The 19,747-nt window shown below is 43.6% G+C and overlaps 1 protein-coding gene and 1 pseudogene across 2 annotated transcripts; one reads left to right on the forward strand and one right to left on the reverse strand.

Annotated features, from left to right (window-relative positions):
• Positions 1-869: 869 nt before the first annotated feature.
• On the reverse strand, positions 870-12,095 carry LOC308434584 (glutathione S-transferase A2-like; the record flags this gene model as incomplete). The annotated part of the gene is made up of 6 exons (XM_080934900.1): positions 870-992; positions 1,777-1,908; positions 7,563-7,704; positions 9,519-9,651; positions 10,588-10,639; positions 12,009-12,095. 6 exons carry the CDS (start codon positions 12,093-12,095, stop codon positions 870-872), a joined length of 669 nt encoding a protein of 222 aa, XP_080791026.1.
• Positions 12,096-13,680: 1,585 nt separating this feature from the next.
• On the forward strand, positions 13,681-14,172 carry LOC308434183 (proline-rich protein 13-like; annotated as a pseudogene). Its single transcript has one exon. The product of its transcript is annotated as a proline-rich protein 13-like (transcript).
• Positions 14,173-19,747: the final 5,575 nt, after the last annotated feature.

A 19,747-nucleotide genomic window follows, 5' to 3' on the forward strand; every position in this document is an offset into this window, starting at 1 on the left:
ATATGACATTGTAATATTTTATAGCTATATATCCTGGACAGGGATAGATCTTGCATCGGAGCATGATAAAGATAAATGAACAGGTGGCACAGGGTCCTTCACACTGATCAAGATAGCAGGATGCTGATGCTCAGGCCTGAACCTGAAGGAGCAGAGTTAGGTGAGGGTCCCAGGTCAGACCCATCAGAAGAGTGAGCTGATGTTGCTCTTGCCTGGGCCTGGGTCTGGCTCCTAGGAGCATAGGGAAATGAAGAAAGAGAACAAGACACACCAAGAGAGTTCAGCCTGGGCTGGAGGGGCAGCATGGAGAGGCAACTCAGGTGAAGGTCTTGGCTCAGACTAGGCAAGACAAGGCAAGCATGTGCCTCCCATCTGGGGCTGAGCACGAGGCCAGAGGAGTATCCCAGCTGGGTATTAATGGGTTCTGGGTCAGATTCAGGAGAGGAGTGTGAAGAATGAATTCTGGCTTCAGCCTAATCATACTGGAAGACACAAAGGGAGGGAAATTCAGTGTGAGTCACCAAGAGCTCTTACATACAGGACATTCAAGGATGGATGGGCAGTACTGCTGAGAAAATTGATTGTTGTATAATTCAAGATTGACCACAACTCCTGGGCCTGAACCTGCAGGAGGAGCCTGGCTGGATGGCTTGGGATGGGTTACATTCAGACTAGCATTTCCTTGAAGGGATTTTAGTTTGCCCTCCTTTTTAGATGCAACACCAGGAATCCAAGATCACAATTCAAACACTACTTCCATATAGTATTTCTTTATGTTTATTATTTCAAAATGCCCAGGATCAACAATTTCTTCTCACTTTTGCAACACATCAGAGACCGGATACAAAGAACTGGTCAAGGCAGCTTCACTAAAACTTGAAAATCTTCCTTGCTTCCTCAATTTGTTTAGCATCCATGGGAGGCTTTCTCTGGCTGCCAGGCTGTAGGAACTTCTTCACATTGGGGAGGCTGCTGATTCTGCTCTTGAAAGCCTGCAATCCAGAAACCACAGCTTGAGAGTTGGTAGTCCTCATGTGCACAACCCAGGAATTTCAGCACCTTCCAGAACACCATCAACCTCATCCTTGCAACAGCCCCAGTGTGGACATGAGAAGCATGAAAAACCATGAGCCAGAAACCCCAGGTCAGCATTGTTTGTCTTAAGAGCTCCTTAGACATCCAATGACCATCTCCTCTAGACATGTCCTGTAGGTCTGTCTCTGTGGCACTGACTCTTGGGTGTGAGAGGAGAGAGAAGCAAAGAAAAAGGAAGACATGAAAAACTGAATGGAGCAAATGGAGACAGGAAATGTCCAAGTCTAACCAGAAGCAACTCTGCCATTTTTCACACTGGGAGACTAAGATGGGGTCACAGGGGTGGGGGTGGGGAGAGCATGAGGGTGAATGTGGGGAAGCAAATATAGAAAGCAGGAGACAGAGCTGAGGGGAGGGATTGACATGACAGAGACCTGCTCAGACACTGAGTGAGCCAAGACAAGACAAAACCACACCAGACTGAATGAAGATGAAAAGAGAGGCCAGAGGCATCCTGCCAGGCACAGGGTCAAGGAGAGAGCCTCTGGTCCTGCATCTTTCTCATTACAAAAGACAAAATACTTTTCCGGTGATACCATCCTCAAATCTCCACACGTAACAAGATTATATATTCAAGCCTCAACTTGAGGGTGTAGTAGCTCAGTTTTCCTCAGCCCCCAGGCCAACCATTTTATTATTGTCAGAGGCTTGTGTGTGGCTGCTGCTCTGAGATGGTCTCACCTTGAGCAGAGGGAAAGGAGTCAGAAGGCTGGCGTCAAGCTCTTCAACATAGAGGAGAAGTTCCAGCAGGTGGATGTCCACCCTGGTCAGCCTGTTGCCTACAAGGTAGTCTTGTCCGTGGCTCTTCAACACCTGCAAAATTAGAAGAGTCTGATTATGAACACAAACTCGTGAGCTGAGGCACTTGCACTTCCCAAGTCCCACAAGGGGACACGGCCTCCACTCAGCTTCAAGTAAAGATCCACTGAACTGCTTTTACATTGTCCACATATAGATAAAATAATTATAATTACCACATTAAATCAAAAGGAAGCAAGTGTTCTTAGTACACAGCTCACTGTGTACATGGAGTGCATGAATCTCATATCAGAGACAATTTCAGCTATGATGGCTGGAAAGTCTGTCCTATGACACAGGCCCTTGAATGTCATAACCACAGGCTTCAGGGACCAGGCATGTTAGGACCAGGCGGTTCCTAAACCCTCCCTGATTCCACAGAGCAGAAGCAGCACTGACAACTTTCAGCAAATGAATGAAAAAAAATGTAATAATTCATGAAATGTGTGGGGAGCTTCAAGAATATTGACAAGAATAGTTGCACTGGGCTAGGAGGACAGGGAGTGAGCTCAGATATGATGTTTAAATCAGGGTAATACAGCCAATGAAAATTTTGTATTTCTTTTATGTTGTTTACCCTGATAAACCCCTAGACACAGTGACCATGGGACTTTGTTAATTGCCTTGTTTGATTACTTTGTCTTTGCTTTGTTTTCTTGACTGCTTTCTTTCTTTCTTTCTTTCTTTATTATTTTGATCTAAGAACAAACCCTATATTTTGAAAGTACCTAGAATGGTATACAATCAGACAGTAATAATTAAACCTGATTCAGCCTCAGTACTGGCTGGGGTCATTTTAAAATGTTGTTTAATTGTCTTTTCTTTTCAATCCTCAGTCCATTCCTGGAGGCCCTGATGAATGACTGTGCTGCCTTGGTCAGGAATGGGTTGTCAAGTCAGGTCTCCTTAGACACTATCCAAGGATGGAGTCAAGGGAGGAGACTTCTGAGCACTTGGAAGAAAAGGCAAGAAACCAAGACAGGAGTACTGTGACCTCAGGTTCTTCAAAACCATGAAATTATTCTTGGATTACGCTTCTGTGTCCCTCCCAGATTTAGTGGACAGTAGTGAGTTTAACTCAGATCATTCATTATGTCTGGCTGTTGTTTTTATCTATATGCTCATATGAAATACAACATATTTTTGTCACTTTCAAATTAGCCAACACGTGTGGTTTCTCTTATGACTGTATACATTGCTCATTTGTTTACCTCCAAACAGAAGCCTATTAGAGACATTCCATGTGCATTGCTTCATTTGCTGAGTGGGTGTGACTTTTCTCCTAAGATGAGACCCCAAGTCCTGCGGTGAGTTTTCCTCAACATCTCTTTATCACCTCCTCCTCTCCGCCCTCCATCACTGTCCTTGTTCAGATATTTGTCCTCTGTCTCTGAAGCTCTATCATATTCTCCTGACAGGCAGCTGCTCTCAGGCCTCCCTCTGTAACCTGACAGAATGTTTCCCCATCTGCTGTTTTCTGCAGATTTCTCTGGAAGCTAAGTTCATTTCCTTCTGTAGGAACTATGTCCTTCTCTGTGTGGCTCAGCCTTCCACAGGCCCAGTTCTGGTTGTGGACATGAAGCCTGTTGCATGCTACATGCTAGATGGAATGAGCCTGCAGTGTCCTTCCCAGGCCATTTCACACAGTGTCCTGTGGGGCCGGGAGCTGCAAGGCAGGGTCATTGAAGTGAAGGCCAGTGTGGCAGCATTCTTGGTCTCCCAGCCTCTGCCTTTCTCTTGTCCTTGATACTCAATGTCCCAAGACTTCAAAGAGTCTACTTACCTTTTCTTTTTTTTTAATATACAAATTTTAAGCATTTTTGCATAAAAGTATATGAATACATTTTTGTCAGTGCTTGTTTTTTTTTTTTTTTTTTAAAGGTTTGATAGTGTGCATTAAGATCTTACTAGTTAGAATGAGCATAAAGTACATGTAGAACAGGATGTAACCTGGAATTAGTCAAAGTTTTCCTGGTGTGTAAGGATTAAGCATAATGGTTTTTTCTTTTCTTTTTTCTTTTCTTGAACTTCACACAGTCTATGAGTTGTTTCTGGGGTGTTAAGAGCTTTCTAGGGTTAGTATCCAATTATCAGTAACTGCATAGTATGTCTGTTCTTTTGTGACTGGGTTATCTCACTAAGGATGATATTCTCCACATGTTTGTCCTTTGAGTAAAGGAAGGCTACTCATTTTTTTGAGTTAATTTTATATCCAGCCACTTTGCTGAACTTGTTTATCAGCTGTAGAAGTTCTGTGGTGGAATTTTTGGGGTCACTTAAGTACACTATCATGTCATCTGCAAATAGTGATGTGTTTACTTCTTCCTTTCCAATTCATATCCCTTTCATTTTCTTTTGATGTCTAATTGCTCTGGCCAGGACTTCCAGTACTATGTGGAATAGGTAGGGGGAGAATGGACAGCCTTGCCGAGTCCCTGAGTTTAGTGGGATTGCTTCAAGTTTCCCACCATTAAGATTGATGTTGGCTATTGGTTTGCTGTATATTGCTTTTATTATGTTTAGGTATGGTCCTTGGATTCCTGATCTTTCCAGGACTTTTAACATGAAGGGGTGTTGAATTTTGTCAAATGCTTTCTCAGCGTCTAGTGAGATGACCATGTGATTTTGTTCTTTGAGTTTGTTTATATGGTGGATTACATCCTTATATTAAACCATCCCTGCATACTAGGGATGAAGCCTACTTGGTCATGTTGAATGATCGCTTTGATGTGTTCTTGGATTGGGTTTTCAAGGATCTTGTTGAGTATTTTTGCATCAATGTTCTTAACTGAGATTGGTATGAAGTTCTCTTTCCTTGTAGGGTCTTTGTGTGGTTTAGGAACGAGGGTTATTGTAGCCTCAAAAAATCAGTTAGGTAGTGTTCCACTGATTCTGTTTTGTGGAATAGTTTGGAGAGTATTGGTATTAGGTTGTCAATAAATGTCTGATAAAATTTTGCACTGAACCCATCTGGACCTGGGCTTTTTTTGGTTGGGAGGCTTTTGATAACTGCTTCTATTTCTTTAGGTGTTATGGGATGTTTTTATATGGTTTACCTATTCCTGATTTAACTTTAGTATCTGGTATTTGTCTAGGAATTCATCCATTTCTTCGAAATTTTCCAGCTTTGTTGAGTATAGGCTTTTATAGTAGGATCTGATGATTTCTTGAATATCCTCAGTTTCAGTTATTATGTCTCCACTTTCATTTCTGATTTTATTAATTTGGATACTCTCTTTGCCTTCTAGTTTGTCTGGCTAAGGGTTTATCAATTTTGTTAATTTTTTCAAAGAACCAGCTCTTGGTTGTGTTGATTCTTTGAATGGTTCTTTTTGTTTCTATTTGGTCTATTTCTGCCCTAAGTTTGATTATTTCTTTAGGTCTACTCCTCTTGGGTGTATCTGCTTCCTTTTGTTCTAGAGCTTTAAACTGTGCTGCCAAGTTGCTAGTGTATGCTCTCTCCAGTTTCTTTTTGGAAGCACTCAGAGCTATGAGTTTTCCTCTCAGTACTGCTTTAATTGCATCCCATAGGTTTGGCTATGTTGTGTTTTCGTTTTCATTGAATTCTAGAAAATCCTTAATTTCTTTATTTCTTCTTTGACCCTGCTATCGTTTAATAGAGCATTGTTTAGTTTCCTTGTGTATATGGGGTTTTTGTTGTCTTTGTTGTTATTAAAGACAAGCCTTAGACCATGGTGATCTGAAAGGATGCATGGGAGTATTTCAATCTTCATATATCTATTGAGGCGCATTTTGTGACCAATTATGTGGTCAATTTTTGAGAAGGTGTCATGAGGTGCTGAGAAGAAGGTGTATTCTTTTGTTTTAGGATAATATGTTCTGTAGATATCTATTAATTACTGTTGGTTCATAACCTCTGCTAGCTTTACTGTGTCCTTGTTCAGTTTCTTTTTTCATGATTTGTCCATTGGTGAGAGTGGGGTGTTTAGGTCTCCCACTATTATTGTGTGGGGTGCAATGTATTTTTTGAGCTTTAGTAGGGTTTCTTTTATGAATATGGGTGCTTTTGTATTTGGAGCATATATGTTAAGGATTGAGAGGTCCTCCTGACAAATTTCCCCTGTAATGAGTAAAAAGTGTCCTTCCTTATCTTTTTTGATAACTCTTGGTTGAAAATCTACTTTATTCGATATTGGAATGGCCACTCCAGCTTGCTTCTTGGGGCCATTTGCCAAGAATGAGTCCATTTATGTGAACAGCTATGAAGGAATAGTGGTTGCTCTTTCTTGCTATTTTTGCTTTTGGAGGTCGCATTGTGCCTGTGTGTCTTTCTTCTATAGGTTTTCTTGCTTAGGAGTTTTCTTGTTTTTACTAGGATGTAGCTCCCCTTGTTGTATTGAGTTTTCCACCTATAATTCATTGTAGTGCTGGGTTTGTGGTCAGATATTGTGTAAATTTAGTTTTGTCTTAGAATATCTTAGTCTCTCCATCTATGGTGATTGAGAGTTTTGCTGGGTATAGCAGCTTGGGCTGGCGCTTGTGCTCTCTTAGGGTCTGCATGATGTGTGTCCAGGATTTTCTAACTTTCATAGTCTCTGTTGAGAAATCGGGTGTGATTCTGATTGGTCTGCCTTTATATCTTACAAGACCTCTTTTCCCTTACTGCCTTAGTATTCTTTCTTTGCTTTGGGTACTTGGTGTTTTGATTTTTAAGTGTCAGGAGGAATTTCTTTTCTGGTCCAACCTATTTGGAGTTCTGTAGGCTTCTTCTATGCTCATGGTCATCTTATTCTTAAGGGCAGGGAAGTTTTCTTCTATGATTTTGTTGAAGATATTTACTGTGCCTCTTAGTTGATATTCTTCCCCCTCTTCTATTCATATTTTCCATAGGTTTGGTCTTCTAATTCTGTCCTGGATCTCCTGGACATTTGGGTTAGGAGCTTTTTGGTTTTTGCAACTTCTCTGACTGTTTTTTCTATGTTTTCGATGTTGTCTTCGGCCCCCGAGATTCTCTCTTCCATCTCTTGTAGTCTGTTCAAATGCTTGCTTCTGTGACTCCTCATTTCTTTTTTAGGTTTTCTACCTTTAGAGTTGTCTCTTTTAGTGTTTTCTTTATTGTATTCATTTCCGTTTTAAATTTCTTTTTCCATCTCTTCATCTCTTTGGTTCTGTTTTCCTCTAGTTCTTTGAATTCTTTGAGTGTTTTTCTTGTTTTCTCTTTAAAAGCTTCTAATTTTTTATGCTTTTCCTCCTGTTCTTGTTTAAGGATCTCTATCATCATCTTGAGGTATAATTTCGTGTCTGAGTCTTCTTTTTCTGGAGTGTTTGGCACTCTGTTGTTTGTTTTGATGGGAGAGTTGGGTTCTGGTGTTGCCAGGTTATCTTGGTTTCCCTGGGGTATGTTCTTTCGCTTTCCTCTTGCCATCTCGTTGTCTATGTTTATATGTGGTCTTGTTGTCAGTGATTGGTTCTTGCCTCTCTGTGGTTTCCTGGTAGCAGATGGCCTTAACATCCATTCTGTATGCATGGGGCACCGGCTAATAACAGACAGCCCAATGCAGGGTTCCTGCTTCCCTGACCAAGCAGGGGGCAGGCACACTTTCCATGTGCTCGGCAGAGATCTCTCTGCTCCCTGGCTATTCGAAATGCCTTCTCTCCAGGCCTGTGTCCCTGAATCTTCGATGTTCCTGGTGGCAGATCCTACTTACCTTTTCAAAGGCAGGCAAGTAGTAGTTTTTGGTCCTGTCTTTTGCCAAGGCAATCTTGGCTTCTCTTTGGTCAGGGGGACATATTACCAGTTGCAAGATTATTTCACTCATATCTAAAATACCCTCTGAATACATGTCAATCCTGAAAGATAAAAGTATCCAAATTGTCAAGGGTTTGCATAGGTTCCCTATTTTATATTTTAATTTGAAAACTTGAGAAATATAAACTGAAAGGTGGCTGCAAAGTTATTTGCCTCTAGTAGGTCATTATTTTTTATATTAAACAGATATATGAACTTTCCCCTTGATATCCTAAAGGGCTTGATACACTTTTAGAAATTTTTCCAAAGGTCTTCTCTCATACATTACATCTAAACCACTGCTTCTCCTCCTCCTTCCACTCCTCCCAGTTAAAAAAATTTGTTACACACGTATGGACCAACCCAAAAACAAACATCCATTGGCCTACCTACCCCAATATGCAGTCCTTAGACACTTGGTGGTATCTCAGAAGATAAACAGCAACTCTCAGATGGGCATCTTTTCTCTATTTCATTCTCTGTGTGTCTGTATCTGTGTGTGTCTCTCTCTCTGACATGGGTTATTCTCAGAGCTGACAAGCTCCAGCCCCTGTTCCCTCAAACACAGCTCCTGACTGAGCAGCCAGAGCGTCTCTGCTCATGTCTCACTGTGCTGCACAGACAGAGTCACTCTTGCTCAGTGTGAGAACTTCTCCACCTCTTTCTCAGGAAGCACATCTGCAGGACTTCCACATGCTGATGCCAGATTCTGGGCTTATTATCATTATCAAGACTTGTCATTTAAAGGCAGGGTTTTACTATGTAGCCATGGTTGTCCCTGGAGATCAGGCTGTCCTTGAACTAATAGACTCTGCCTGCCTCCTCATCCTGAGTGCATGGCTTAGATTAAAGGTGGTCATCACACTGCCAATTGGCAAATTGCCTATTGCTTTATTCTGTTAATCCACAGCATATCAGTGGACTTCGGTTTTTACTGGTTCTTAAATGTTTTTTATAATTGGGGGTGAAACAGTCATTGTCACATTTTCTCAAAATAACATTTTTGGCCCCTTGAAAGATAGTATTCTGTGTTCCAGTACATTAGTAGCAGTTGAAAAATATTAGCATACCGCAGTGTTAGAAGAGTTCGATCTCAATCTCTTCCATGTCCTTGTCGGTGCTAAGGACAAGAACATTTCCCATGAATTGACCTGTGGACCATGTGACCTGTTTCTGCTTCCTTTACTTAACACAATGGTCACTCTTTCTCTTGTTCTGCTTCCCTCAGTACACCATCTATATGCCTGGCTACTTTTAAACTCTGCCCCTCTTTCATCTATGCTAGAAAATCCTGACATTCTTGATGATTCTGCCATTAGAATATTATAAATAATGCTGCTAGGAATATTTCTATCCCAGCACAGTTAAAGCCAAGTCACTCTTTTCCATGGAAATCTCTCCACCATTAGAGTTGCTGGCTCCTACCACACTTAGCTCTTGAAGCACCTGTGATACTCCCACACAGGGTTCATGAATGAAGGATTCTGCTACAGCAGAGCGGTTCCCAGTGTGGCTGCTACCATCAGCCTGACTGCTTTAGCCTGAATAAGAAGCTTCAGGTGGCCCTGGTCCAGTCACTGAAGTTGATCCCTGAAGTCATGATTCCACTGTGCTCAGGAACCATGGCCCACGGGTTTGCAGCTGGGTCCCTGTGCTGAGCTGGGGGCACCATCCTCTAATGTGGTCACAGTCACCTGACACCATGCCATCTGCTTCTCCCTTCCCTCCACACACTCTGCCACATTTGTCCAAAGTGTTGGTACCCCGCACTAGCCTGGTCCAAGACACAAACCCTGCTGCTCTCTTCCTCGCTGAAAGAGGGACCCAGATACTTCCCTTGTTTCCCACTGGGGTAGTAACAGGAAATATACTGTACAGGACTCTCTCCTTCACATCCTTCCCATACAGGTCATATTTGGTGGCGATGTAGTTGAGAATGGCTCTGGTCTGTACCAGCTTCATGCCATCAATCTCCACCATGGGCACTTGGTCAAACATCAAATCCCCCCCTGTGAAGGATAAAGAGGAAGGTCTGACAGGTGTCACTTCCCAAGAGCAGAAAAGCATGGAAGTGTCTGGACCAGCAGAGGAAAGAAGAGTGACTGTATTTCAAGTGGAATCTGCTCTATCTTAGCCTCTGTTTCCTCTCTGCCTCCCCATTCTCATCCTCTTTGGAGCATGTCTCAGTCATCTTCAGTCCCTATCCACATACATGCTGTGTCTCTCATGTATGTTTTTATGTTCACATTTCTGGATACATTCAGGAGGTGAGGAGGGACAGCCGAGGGCCACCATGTAGCAGAGCTAAGTAGAGAGTTTGGAATCTGATGATGTTCATGACATCAGGGTGCAGTAAGACAGTTTCCTATGTAGTGAGCCAACTCGTGGTCCCAGCTTCTATCTGTCAGGGATAGTAACTTGTTACTAGTTATAATAAAACCGCTCAAGAAAAACATTCCAGCTGGTTCTCCATCCATGATTAATCCCTGGTTTAATCCATGTTTGTGTGGTTGGTGGGCAGTGTGGGTAAAACACACAGGGAGTGAGTGTGTCTGAGTGAACTTCTCACAAAGATGCAGAAATAATGCAAAGACATTCTCAAGGCACCAATCAAATCCTTGGAGACATCTGACCTCACCACTGTCCCCACTGTTCCCATGTCAGGCCACTCAGGGAGCCCCACAGTCTACATCATCCCACTCTGTCCTCCTGAGTGTTCTCACCACCACTACCCTCCACCCACCACCATCCTCCACCCACTACCACCCTCCACCCACCACCTCCCTCCACCCACCACCACCCTCCACCCACCACCACCCTCCACCCACCACCCTCCACCCACCACCTCCCTCCACCCACCACCCTCCACCCACCACCTCCCTCCACCCACCACCACCTTCAGACAAGCCTTCCCCCAGGGACCTGGTACAGACACACAGCGTTACCTTTTCTCAGCTTCTGCAGATCTTCTGGACTCTGTATGAACTTCTCCTCAAACTGGAAGCAGAACAATAACAGCTCATTAGCTCATCCTGTTACTGTGGACACTGAACCTCAGTGATCCCTGCCGGGAACTTCATCTGCAGAATGAAAACCTCCAGTAGGTACACAGGAGTCTGATCAGGGATCCTTGGAAATTCCTATTAGATTCATCAACAGAAGGGGCTGAGAGCAACCAAGCTGCTCATTCTAACCGCTATTTGTTTATTTTATGTGTATGGGTACACTGTAGTAATCTTCAGACACTCCAGACCAGGTCATCGGATCCCATTACAGATGGTTGTGAGCCACCATGTGGTTGCTGGGAATTGAACTCCAGACCCTCAAAGAGCAGTCAGTGCTCTTAACTGCTGCACCATTTCTTCAGCCCCATCATCTAAATTTCTTGAATTTGAGATTTATTTTATTGTATTTATAATATTTTATTAGTAAAAAAGAGTTTCAGATAACCACACCTACAAAGCGAAACCCTGTGTTAAAAACAAAATCAATAGAGCATATAATTTCCCCTGCCCAAAAAAGGGTAGAGAACTGTTTTAGTACTTCTCAGCTGTAAACAAAACCTAACACATCATGGAAACCTCAGGAATTGTAGTAGATTCATTCATACAATGTGCTTGATATACGTGGTGAATATTATCCTACCAAAGTTTATCCTTACAAAGAGCCAGGTTACAGTCAAGGAATGGTAGTGCATGTCTTTAATCCCAGCACTCAGGATCTCTGTAAGTTCAAGCCCATCCTGGTCTGCAGAATGAGGTCTAGAATAGCCAGGGCTATATAGAGAAACCTCATCTGCAGGGAGAAAAGAACAATTTATGTCCTTGTCTGTGTCTTGTCTTGGGTTTCTCTTTAAGTGCTTCTGCCTGGATGGCATTGTTGGCCAACGCTCAGTCATACTCCGTTCACCTCTGCCATCCTTGAGTGTTGCAGGCTGTGCTTTTTTGAACTTACTACATCTATTTCAAGATCCTCCACACAACTGTTGATTGTTCTCTTACAAGTTGATGTCTTCAGTTTATAAGCGCCAACACTGAGTACACCCTAAGGTTACAGGCTGTCTTTCAACATATCTCCTTGCTCAGGAACTGCCTTTGTCATGTCTACATATCTTAAAAATCGTTGCATAAGTTAATAGCTTTCACTGTTTGCTAAGCCTTCAAAAATATATTTCCAATATGTTTGAACTCTCCAGTTATTAGTAAAAATGTATCTATATCTTTTAAAAATTATCACTTATTTTAGTACCAGACAGTTGCCGTTTATGTCACACTTCCCAGGCTTCTCCTGGTGAGTGTGTCTCACTTAGAGAAGGATTTTAAACTGGATCTGAGGTCCCGCTGCAGAAGATCACTGCACAACCTACCTCCACGCCTGCTGCAGCCAGGAGCCACCTGATGCACTCCATTCTGCCCCGGGCATTGAAGTGGTGAAGCACTGGCTTCCCCGCCATGGCAGCAATGAGGCTCAGTGTCTAGGGGTGAAAAAGAGGGGTCAGGGTGAACTGTGCTGTGGGCACTGTTTAGTGATGCACACTAGAGAAGGGCAGTCTGCCTCCCCCATGGTTGCCCTGCAGAGAGCCTAGAGAGAGCTTTGTACCTTAATGTCTCCCCACTGGTGACAACCAACCTGCAGTTACACCAAACCTGTCTCAGCCGGCCACAGGCTTCACCTTGAGGACATAAAGAGTACCTGGTTCCTACACTGATTTTCTGTTGAGCCATGGAAAGCAGAGCCACCCCAGAAGGGATGAGGTACAGTCCCTCCCCAGTTCTATGCTCCCAGGAGTCCACATTCAGAAGCTTCCATTGGCTCTGTGTCACCCTGGCTGTGACAATGCCCAGTTCTCAGGAAAAGCACCATCTCTTACTGCTGTTCTGTTTCCTGCTGTGAGACTGAACAGTGTTGCCTGCTGCAGAAAGAGAGCAACTGATGTATCAACTTCACATCATAGAGGAAGTAACTTCCTACCGTGGGCACCACATCTTGGGCAGGTGCTCATTGAATGTGTTTAATCAGAAAGTTCCTCAGTGTGGAGCTGTTGCTCTTGCAAGTTTACAGGAGAATAGACTGATGTCTAGTCCCATGAGGAGGAAGCCCTGGTGAGCACAGCTGAGCTCCTGCACAGTGGGCAGACAGTCTGGGTCCCTGCTGGGAAGTGTATGTAACTCAACAGAATGAGCCACAGGTAGAGTCTTTAATTGTGATGGGGTAGGAAGTTTCTGAGTCTGTCTTTTTTTTTTTTTTTTTAAGAATTCGATTTTTATTTGTGTGTGTATGTGGGGGGGGGGGTGTGCCTGTAGAAAGGTGGCCTCTGCCTGCTGGGTCACATCACCAGACTCAGCAGCATCCACCCCATCAGATGTTGGCCTCCCTGACATCACATTACAGCTGTTCCTCATGGACATTTAACAGCTGCCTGCTGCTCATTTTCTGTTCTTTTCTGCCTGTTTGCTGTTCTTTATCTTTCCCCATGAGCAATAGTTTATCCTGGACACTTCCATCAGGGGGATGTCCACTGTGACTCTGAGATGCTGAGACTCTCAGGGAAGTCCTTCACTCTATCCTCCCACACTGAAGACAGCACACAACCTGGATCAGGTGCCTTTGCAGCCTTCTTGGTGACATGTGCCTTGTGTCCGACATCCATGCTGGGCTGTGTGGCTCTCTTTAACCTCCCAGATGTGGATCTGCAGGCTACCTAAGAGTCTCCTAGCCTTCTCCATATTGTGGATGCCTTGAGCCTCAGTCCCAGACTGGCCACATAGCTTCTGCCTGTGGGAACTTGTAATCAGCCTTGTTCCTCCACGGATTGATTTCTTGCAGTCGTATCATTTATAGAACATTTACAGTTTCCAAAGATTGCCATTTTCTTGTCTCCCATTCATTCCCTTATACACACCTCTCTATTCGTCTAAAAAACATGGTGTCATGTTCAGACCCCAGTCCTTGGTTATCCCAAGGCTCAGTAGTTCAAGATTCTCAGATGGGAAGGGGGACAGGAGCAGAACCAGCAATCTGGTGAAGGCTTGAAATAACTTCTGGATTTATGGAATCCAATTGCACCAAATCCATATCCATCCCATGTTGTGTGCCTGGGAGGTTCTGATCCTGCCTGTCCACCACCTATCAATCCTGCCTTTCCTCCTGGGACCTGCCCTTCCAGAGTTCCCCAGGGCAACCCAGCTTTCCCTTCCTGTTTTCCCCCTTATCCTGTACCAAAATCAGTGTTTAGGACACCAAACCCTCAAGTACTTCCCCTCCCCAATACCCACCACCTGCTCCTTGCAAGTGCCCAGGGAGTCCTCAGGCTCCTGATGGGCCCAGAAATAGTGATGAACAAGAAAACTTGGAAGAAAATGAAGAAAGCTCATAAGAGGTCATACAAACATTACAAGCCTGGGAATCACTCTTCCTCCTCTTCCTCTTCCAGCAGTGAGTCTCTGACTGAGGGCAGGGCCTGGAGCTCTTCCCCTCAGCCTTCACCAGCCCCACTCTCCCATCAAGCTCTTGCTGTCATCTTGTGCTGAGGGAAATGAGCCCATTGCTCCCTGCCCCATTTCTACCTGTGCCTACCCCCACCCCCACTGCTCAGACCTGGCTGTCTAGGAAGAATGGGAAGACTTTGCCACAGGCTAGCACAGCTTCCTTCTCCCTCCTTAATATTACCATAGCTGATGAACCAGTGGGGAACTGTCTTTGAAGATGGTGAGACCTCTGTGGTAAGTGTGCAGTACCATTTTAAGATCTGCACCATGTGATCTTTCCCCACTTTCTTTTGTAATACCTGTGACTTGGGTTTATGACAGTTTGTAGTGAAAGACCTGCACTTGTGTAATGGTGGCACACAAGAGTGATTTAGTGCCAACTCTATTCCCACAGGCCTTATTGATCACAGTAACTGTGGAGCTGCTGGGAAGTACAGTTCTTCACCTGATGAGCTCTTCAGGATCCCAACCTATTCCTTAGTTCAGTGTGTTGTCTCAGATGGCTCTAAGTCACATAAAAGCTGTCCATCCTCCAAAATAGATCAAGAGTCCCACTTTTTCCCCACTTGCTTTCTTAGACTCACAATTAAACACACAGGTTGTGCTGAATATTTAAATAAAAAAACAGTTATAAAGTAAGAAATCCTAAGTATGAAACCTGCTGGTCTTTCAAAAAGATTTATCAAAGCAGTGGGAATAAAGAATCTAGAAAACCAAGCTAGGAATATGACCCGGGGAGAGAGTCTCAATTTAAGTTTGTGGATGAAAGGAATCTGCAAGTTCTCTGTGGGACTGTCAAGTGCAATTCAAGAAAAGAACATTATTGTTCTACATTCTGGCTGAGAGGACAAACCAGGCCACTGCTTAAGGTCCTAAGTTCCATGAACTTAGATTCCCTTGCAAATGCCTTAACCACACCATTTGGCCCAGTAACACTGAAGGAGCAGGAAGGCGGGACAGACAGAGAAGCAGGAAGGAGGGACATATAGAGAAGAAGATGGAGAAGTAAGAGGAGCAGGACAGGAGGAGAAGATGAAGGGAAGAATAAAGGACAGGAGAAAAGGAAAAAAGAAATGGGAAGTAGGGGGATGAAGGGGAAGGAGAAGGAATGAAAGAAGGAATAGAGAGGAAATAGGTTGCTACTGGATGTTTACGCAAAACAATTCATATGAACCAGAACCAAATGCAGGTAAATCAATGGTTATGGGCATTGAATATGTTCAAAGTCTATTTTATACAGGAGTGAAAATTGCATAATAAACCCAGTTATTTTATACAATCAGTGCATGCTAACTAAAGGAAACACTGAAGAACTATCTTCCAGTGACACAGACTGGAGAACAGGTTACCCAGGTTATACAAGAGAGTACTGACCTGTGAGAGTCCTGGCCTCTTCTCCACTCAGCTCCCAACTGCAGCTCCAGAGGAGTGTGCAGCTACTTTGATAAGGTGACAATTCTTACCCAGGATGTGGGGACCAATAGGGAACAGTACCTCCCATTGACACCCATAAAACCTTAAAATCTCACAATAGTATATCTGTCTTAATCTTTGCCCTGTTTTGATTAAAAATCAAGAGCCCAAGGGCAGAAATGATTTTACAACTCACACTTAAGTTTATCTGGATGGCCATCCACACTCTCAGCCTGCTACAGGTCTCAGTGCAGCCTGTGAGTCCCTGAAGTTAATCCTGTGAGAAAGTTGCTTTGTCACCATTAGTAATGTCATTTCCAAGCTAGAGAGAATTAATGAACCTGCTTGCCAAGTTCAGACACTGAGCTCTTATCCCCAACAAGTTCATAACTCACACACCCACATGCTGATTTGTGATTTCAGTTACAAGGGTTGGGTCATTGGTCTTGGTTATTAATCATTACTTAATGATCTGGCTGGCCTCAGGGATGAGTGTCACATGCCTGACTACCCTACAGTGAGCAGGGCTGGCCTCTTTTTATCTTAATGCACACTGATAATTTCTCTTCTCTCTTCAAGGGCCCTTTGCTAAAAACAGATGGTAACCTAACATAGTGCCTTTCAGGGTAACACTTCTGGACCAGCATGGCCTGGTCTGAGAAGATGCATTGTGCTTGAACACTGCTCATGAAAGAGTCCTTGTCACAGGCTGTAAGCTTATGGCAGAGAAGGAAAGGAACCCGAGGTGAAAGGATAGTGTCCCAGGAGAGCAATGTCCAGACCCAGCAGAGAGAACTAGGGGATCTAAGTCACAGCAAGGACTGAGTCAGGAGACCTGCTGTGAGCACTTCTGTTGCCTTACAGCTGAGGGTGTTGTCCCAGCCTGGGAAGGAAGGGACAGTTCAGCTGCCTGCTCATTCTGTGCCATTTGCCAGAGCTCATGTTGAGTCCCTGTTCTTCAAACCTGCCTGCATGTTAGGGTTTCTCTGCAGCCCAGGCTCAGCACTCATGTTTCCTCAGTTGGACCTCCTTCTCTTCACCCTCTGGACATGCTGCACTGCCTCCATCAGGTCCCTGTGCAGACAGGGCAAAGCCCTGAGAGAAGAGTTCTAAGTTCCCACGGCTGGCCAGATGTGTAGCCCAGAGAGAGGCCACAATGATCATGTGACCAATTCCATTTTAGGGATAGAGATGTGTCCCCGTTTGACTAAAATAATGTCAAAGTTCTTAGGTGCAACTCTTGGACTTTATCTTCAATAAAAAACAAAGTGTGTCCTTCAAATGGGTTCTTTAAAGTTACTTGGGTTCTAGGAAAGTTCCACAGGGCTGGGAGAGCCCCTTGGTGGTGTAGCTGGTTCTGGCATGCTCCCAAGAGCTTGGGAGTAGAGCCCCACAGTGTAAAAGACAAACAAGTTCAAAGCTATAGAATTTCCAGATGCTGTTCCTCAGTGTGAAAGTTAATGTAGACACCCAGACCCCTTCATTACACCACTTTGAGGCTATTTCTCTTTGTTATTTAAGAATTTGTGCAAAGAAAAAAACAAAGCTTAAGCTTTTGAAGAATGTCAGCCATGTTTTGGAATGTATCTTGGGCCTTGCTAAGAGTAGACTAATCTTAGGCTTTCTCAGAGGCTCCAGTGAAAGGACAGAAAAGAACCTAGTTCTGTGTTGCTAAAAACAGATGGTAACCTAGCCATAGTGCCTTTCAGGGTAACACTTTTGGACCAGCATGGCCTTGTCCGAGGAGATGCATTGTGCTTGAACACTGTCATGAAAGAGTCCTTGTCACAGGCTGTAAGCTTATGGCAGAGGAGGAAAGGACTTGTTGAGGCCAGTTTGGGAAGAAGACCTGGCCTTGAAGGAGTTAAGGTTTTGGTTACTGGGAATTTGCAATTCCCCTTGAAGAGACTTGGGTTATCAGTCCCAAGACCATGTGCTCTTGCAATGTCCCTTCTGTTTCCTTTGTGCAACATTGTGTGATTAGCCTCCTGCTGATGTTGTCCCATTATGATGAAAGTTGCTGTCCTTGTCCTCATTCTTTCTAAACACAATAAACAACATGGATTTACTTCTTTTCTGTTAATTAGTATGTTTATTATTTACATCTCAAATGTTGCCCCCAAACCCCTGTCCCCTTTGCTTATAAGAAGGTGCCACAGACAATGGGTACAATCCTTTAGTAAACATTTTTTGGCATAAGAAATAGCTTGTATAAGATTTTCTCATTTCAAATATATGTCTCCTTCCTCCGATTCCCGAATCTTCTCTCTCAAAGGACCCTGTGCCCAAACACTGAAGAGTGACCAACTGGTCCAAACCAGGCCCTCCTTGCTATTTCTGGGTGACATGATTAAATATATGTGTATGAACATGTACATGGCTTATATGTGATCTGTGTATGTTACATAAGTATATATGTTTAGTGTGTGTATGCAAAATAAAGTAAATTAATGCTTTTTCTCCCTCAACATATGATTTCCCAGCCTTATATGCAATAACTATTTGATTCTTCCTAGTGACTTTACTTTCTTGGTTTATATTTCTTATTCCAGATTCAAGACTTCTGCCTTTTTTCTTTTCTTTCATTCCCTTTCTTTCTTTCGTTTTCTTCCTTTCTTCTTTTTTTAATTCATATAAAACTACTTCAAAACCAGTGGTTTTCCTGCATGTATGCATGAAGACCAGCATGTGTCTGGTGCACACAGAGGTCAGAGGCAGGCTTCAGATACTGAAACTGAGGTTACACCATGTGGACGCTGGAAAATGAACCTGAGCCCTCTGCTAGGACAAGTGCCTTCACTGCTGAGCGATCTCTCCAGATGGAAGGAAACTGCTGCACAACAGGGGCACATGCCTGTGATCTCAGCACTGGGGAAGCAGAAGACAATTCAAGGACAATCTGATCTACAGAAGGAGTTTCAAGACACCAAAAATGCCCAGCAAAATCCTGCTCCCAGAGGAAACATACATAAGTAAATGAGTGTAGATGAGAGGCAGAGAGATTGCTGGAGAATAAGAAGTTGATTCCCGGGAGGATCCCAACTATAATTCTAGCTCAGGAGAATTAATGCCCTCTTCTGCCTCTGTGAGAACCTGTCAAAGTCCAGGTCATTAACAGAGGAATAGAGATGGAAGACCAAGGAAGTGATCAGAGAACCAGTCTCATGGAGATCGTTCAGAACTTGGAAAATCAGAAAAGTAAGCTCCCATGTTCCCAAAACCACTCTGAAATCTTCCAGCTACTAAATTTTTTCTACTATTTTTGAGATTATAATAAAATTATATTAGTTTTCTTTTCTCTCGTTCCAAACTCTCCAATACACCCCTCTTGTTCACTTTCCAATGCCTAGACTTTGCTAACCCACGTGTGGCAACATATGTGGATGAGTATGCACATCTATATCTAACTACTGCTCACAACTACTTCACCATTTTGTTTTGTATTTGAAAGCAGGATCCTCCAAGAGTAGCCCAGGCTGGTTGAGAGATCAAAGTCTTCTGTCCTCTTCCATCCAGAGGCAGGAACTGTAGCCATGAACTAAGATTTTTATCTCTGAAGACAGTGTCAAGAGTTCATGATTTAATTTTTACTTAAAGTTAAATGAGTAAGCCTCTTTCTCAGACATGAAAAGCCAGCCATTGGCCAGGCAGTGGTGGAGCACACCTGTAATCCCCACACTAAGGAGGCAGAGGCAGAAGGATCTCTATGAGAATGAGGCCAGCCTGGTCTACAGAGCAAAGTACAGGAGGCCAATGGTACAGAGAGAAACCCTGTATGGAAAAAAAAGAAAAAGCAAGTTAGCAAGCCACTGTGGTGCCTAAACAAAGTACCAGCGGGAGAGCCTAGAATCAGGAGAGTAAACTTCATACCTGACTGGCTTACAACAAGAGCCCTAGTACACATTTTATATATGCTTATTAATTATGAAGCTAAACTAGATCTCTAATTACTAGGCATATTTTACTCTAAATTCTAGGGCCCACAAAAGTACCTCCAGACCACACAGGGAGAGAAGAGGATATTTGAACACAATCACCCCGTCTTCCATCATTGTCCCTGATCTCAGCACCTGTCAAGACTGCTCAGCCCACCTAGCCTCTGGATTTTGCCCCTCTTGATGTCATTGGGACTTGAAGCCATAGGTTATCTCCATTTGTGCCTGGACTGTCAGATGCCACATTGCTCGGCTGCTTTGTCTGAAGC

The sequence above is a fragment of the Micromys minutus genome, assembly GCF_963924665.1.
Source record: "Micromys minutus genome assembly, chromosome: 21".
Lineage (NCBI taxonomy): Eukaryota > Metazoa > Chordata > Mammalia > Rodentia > Muridae > Micromys > Micromys minutus.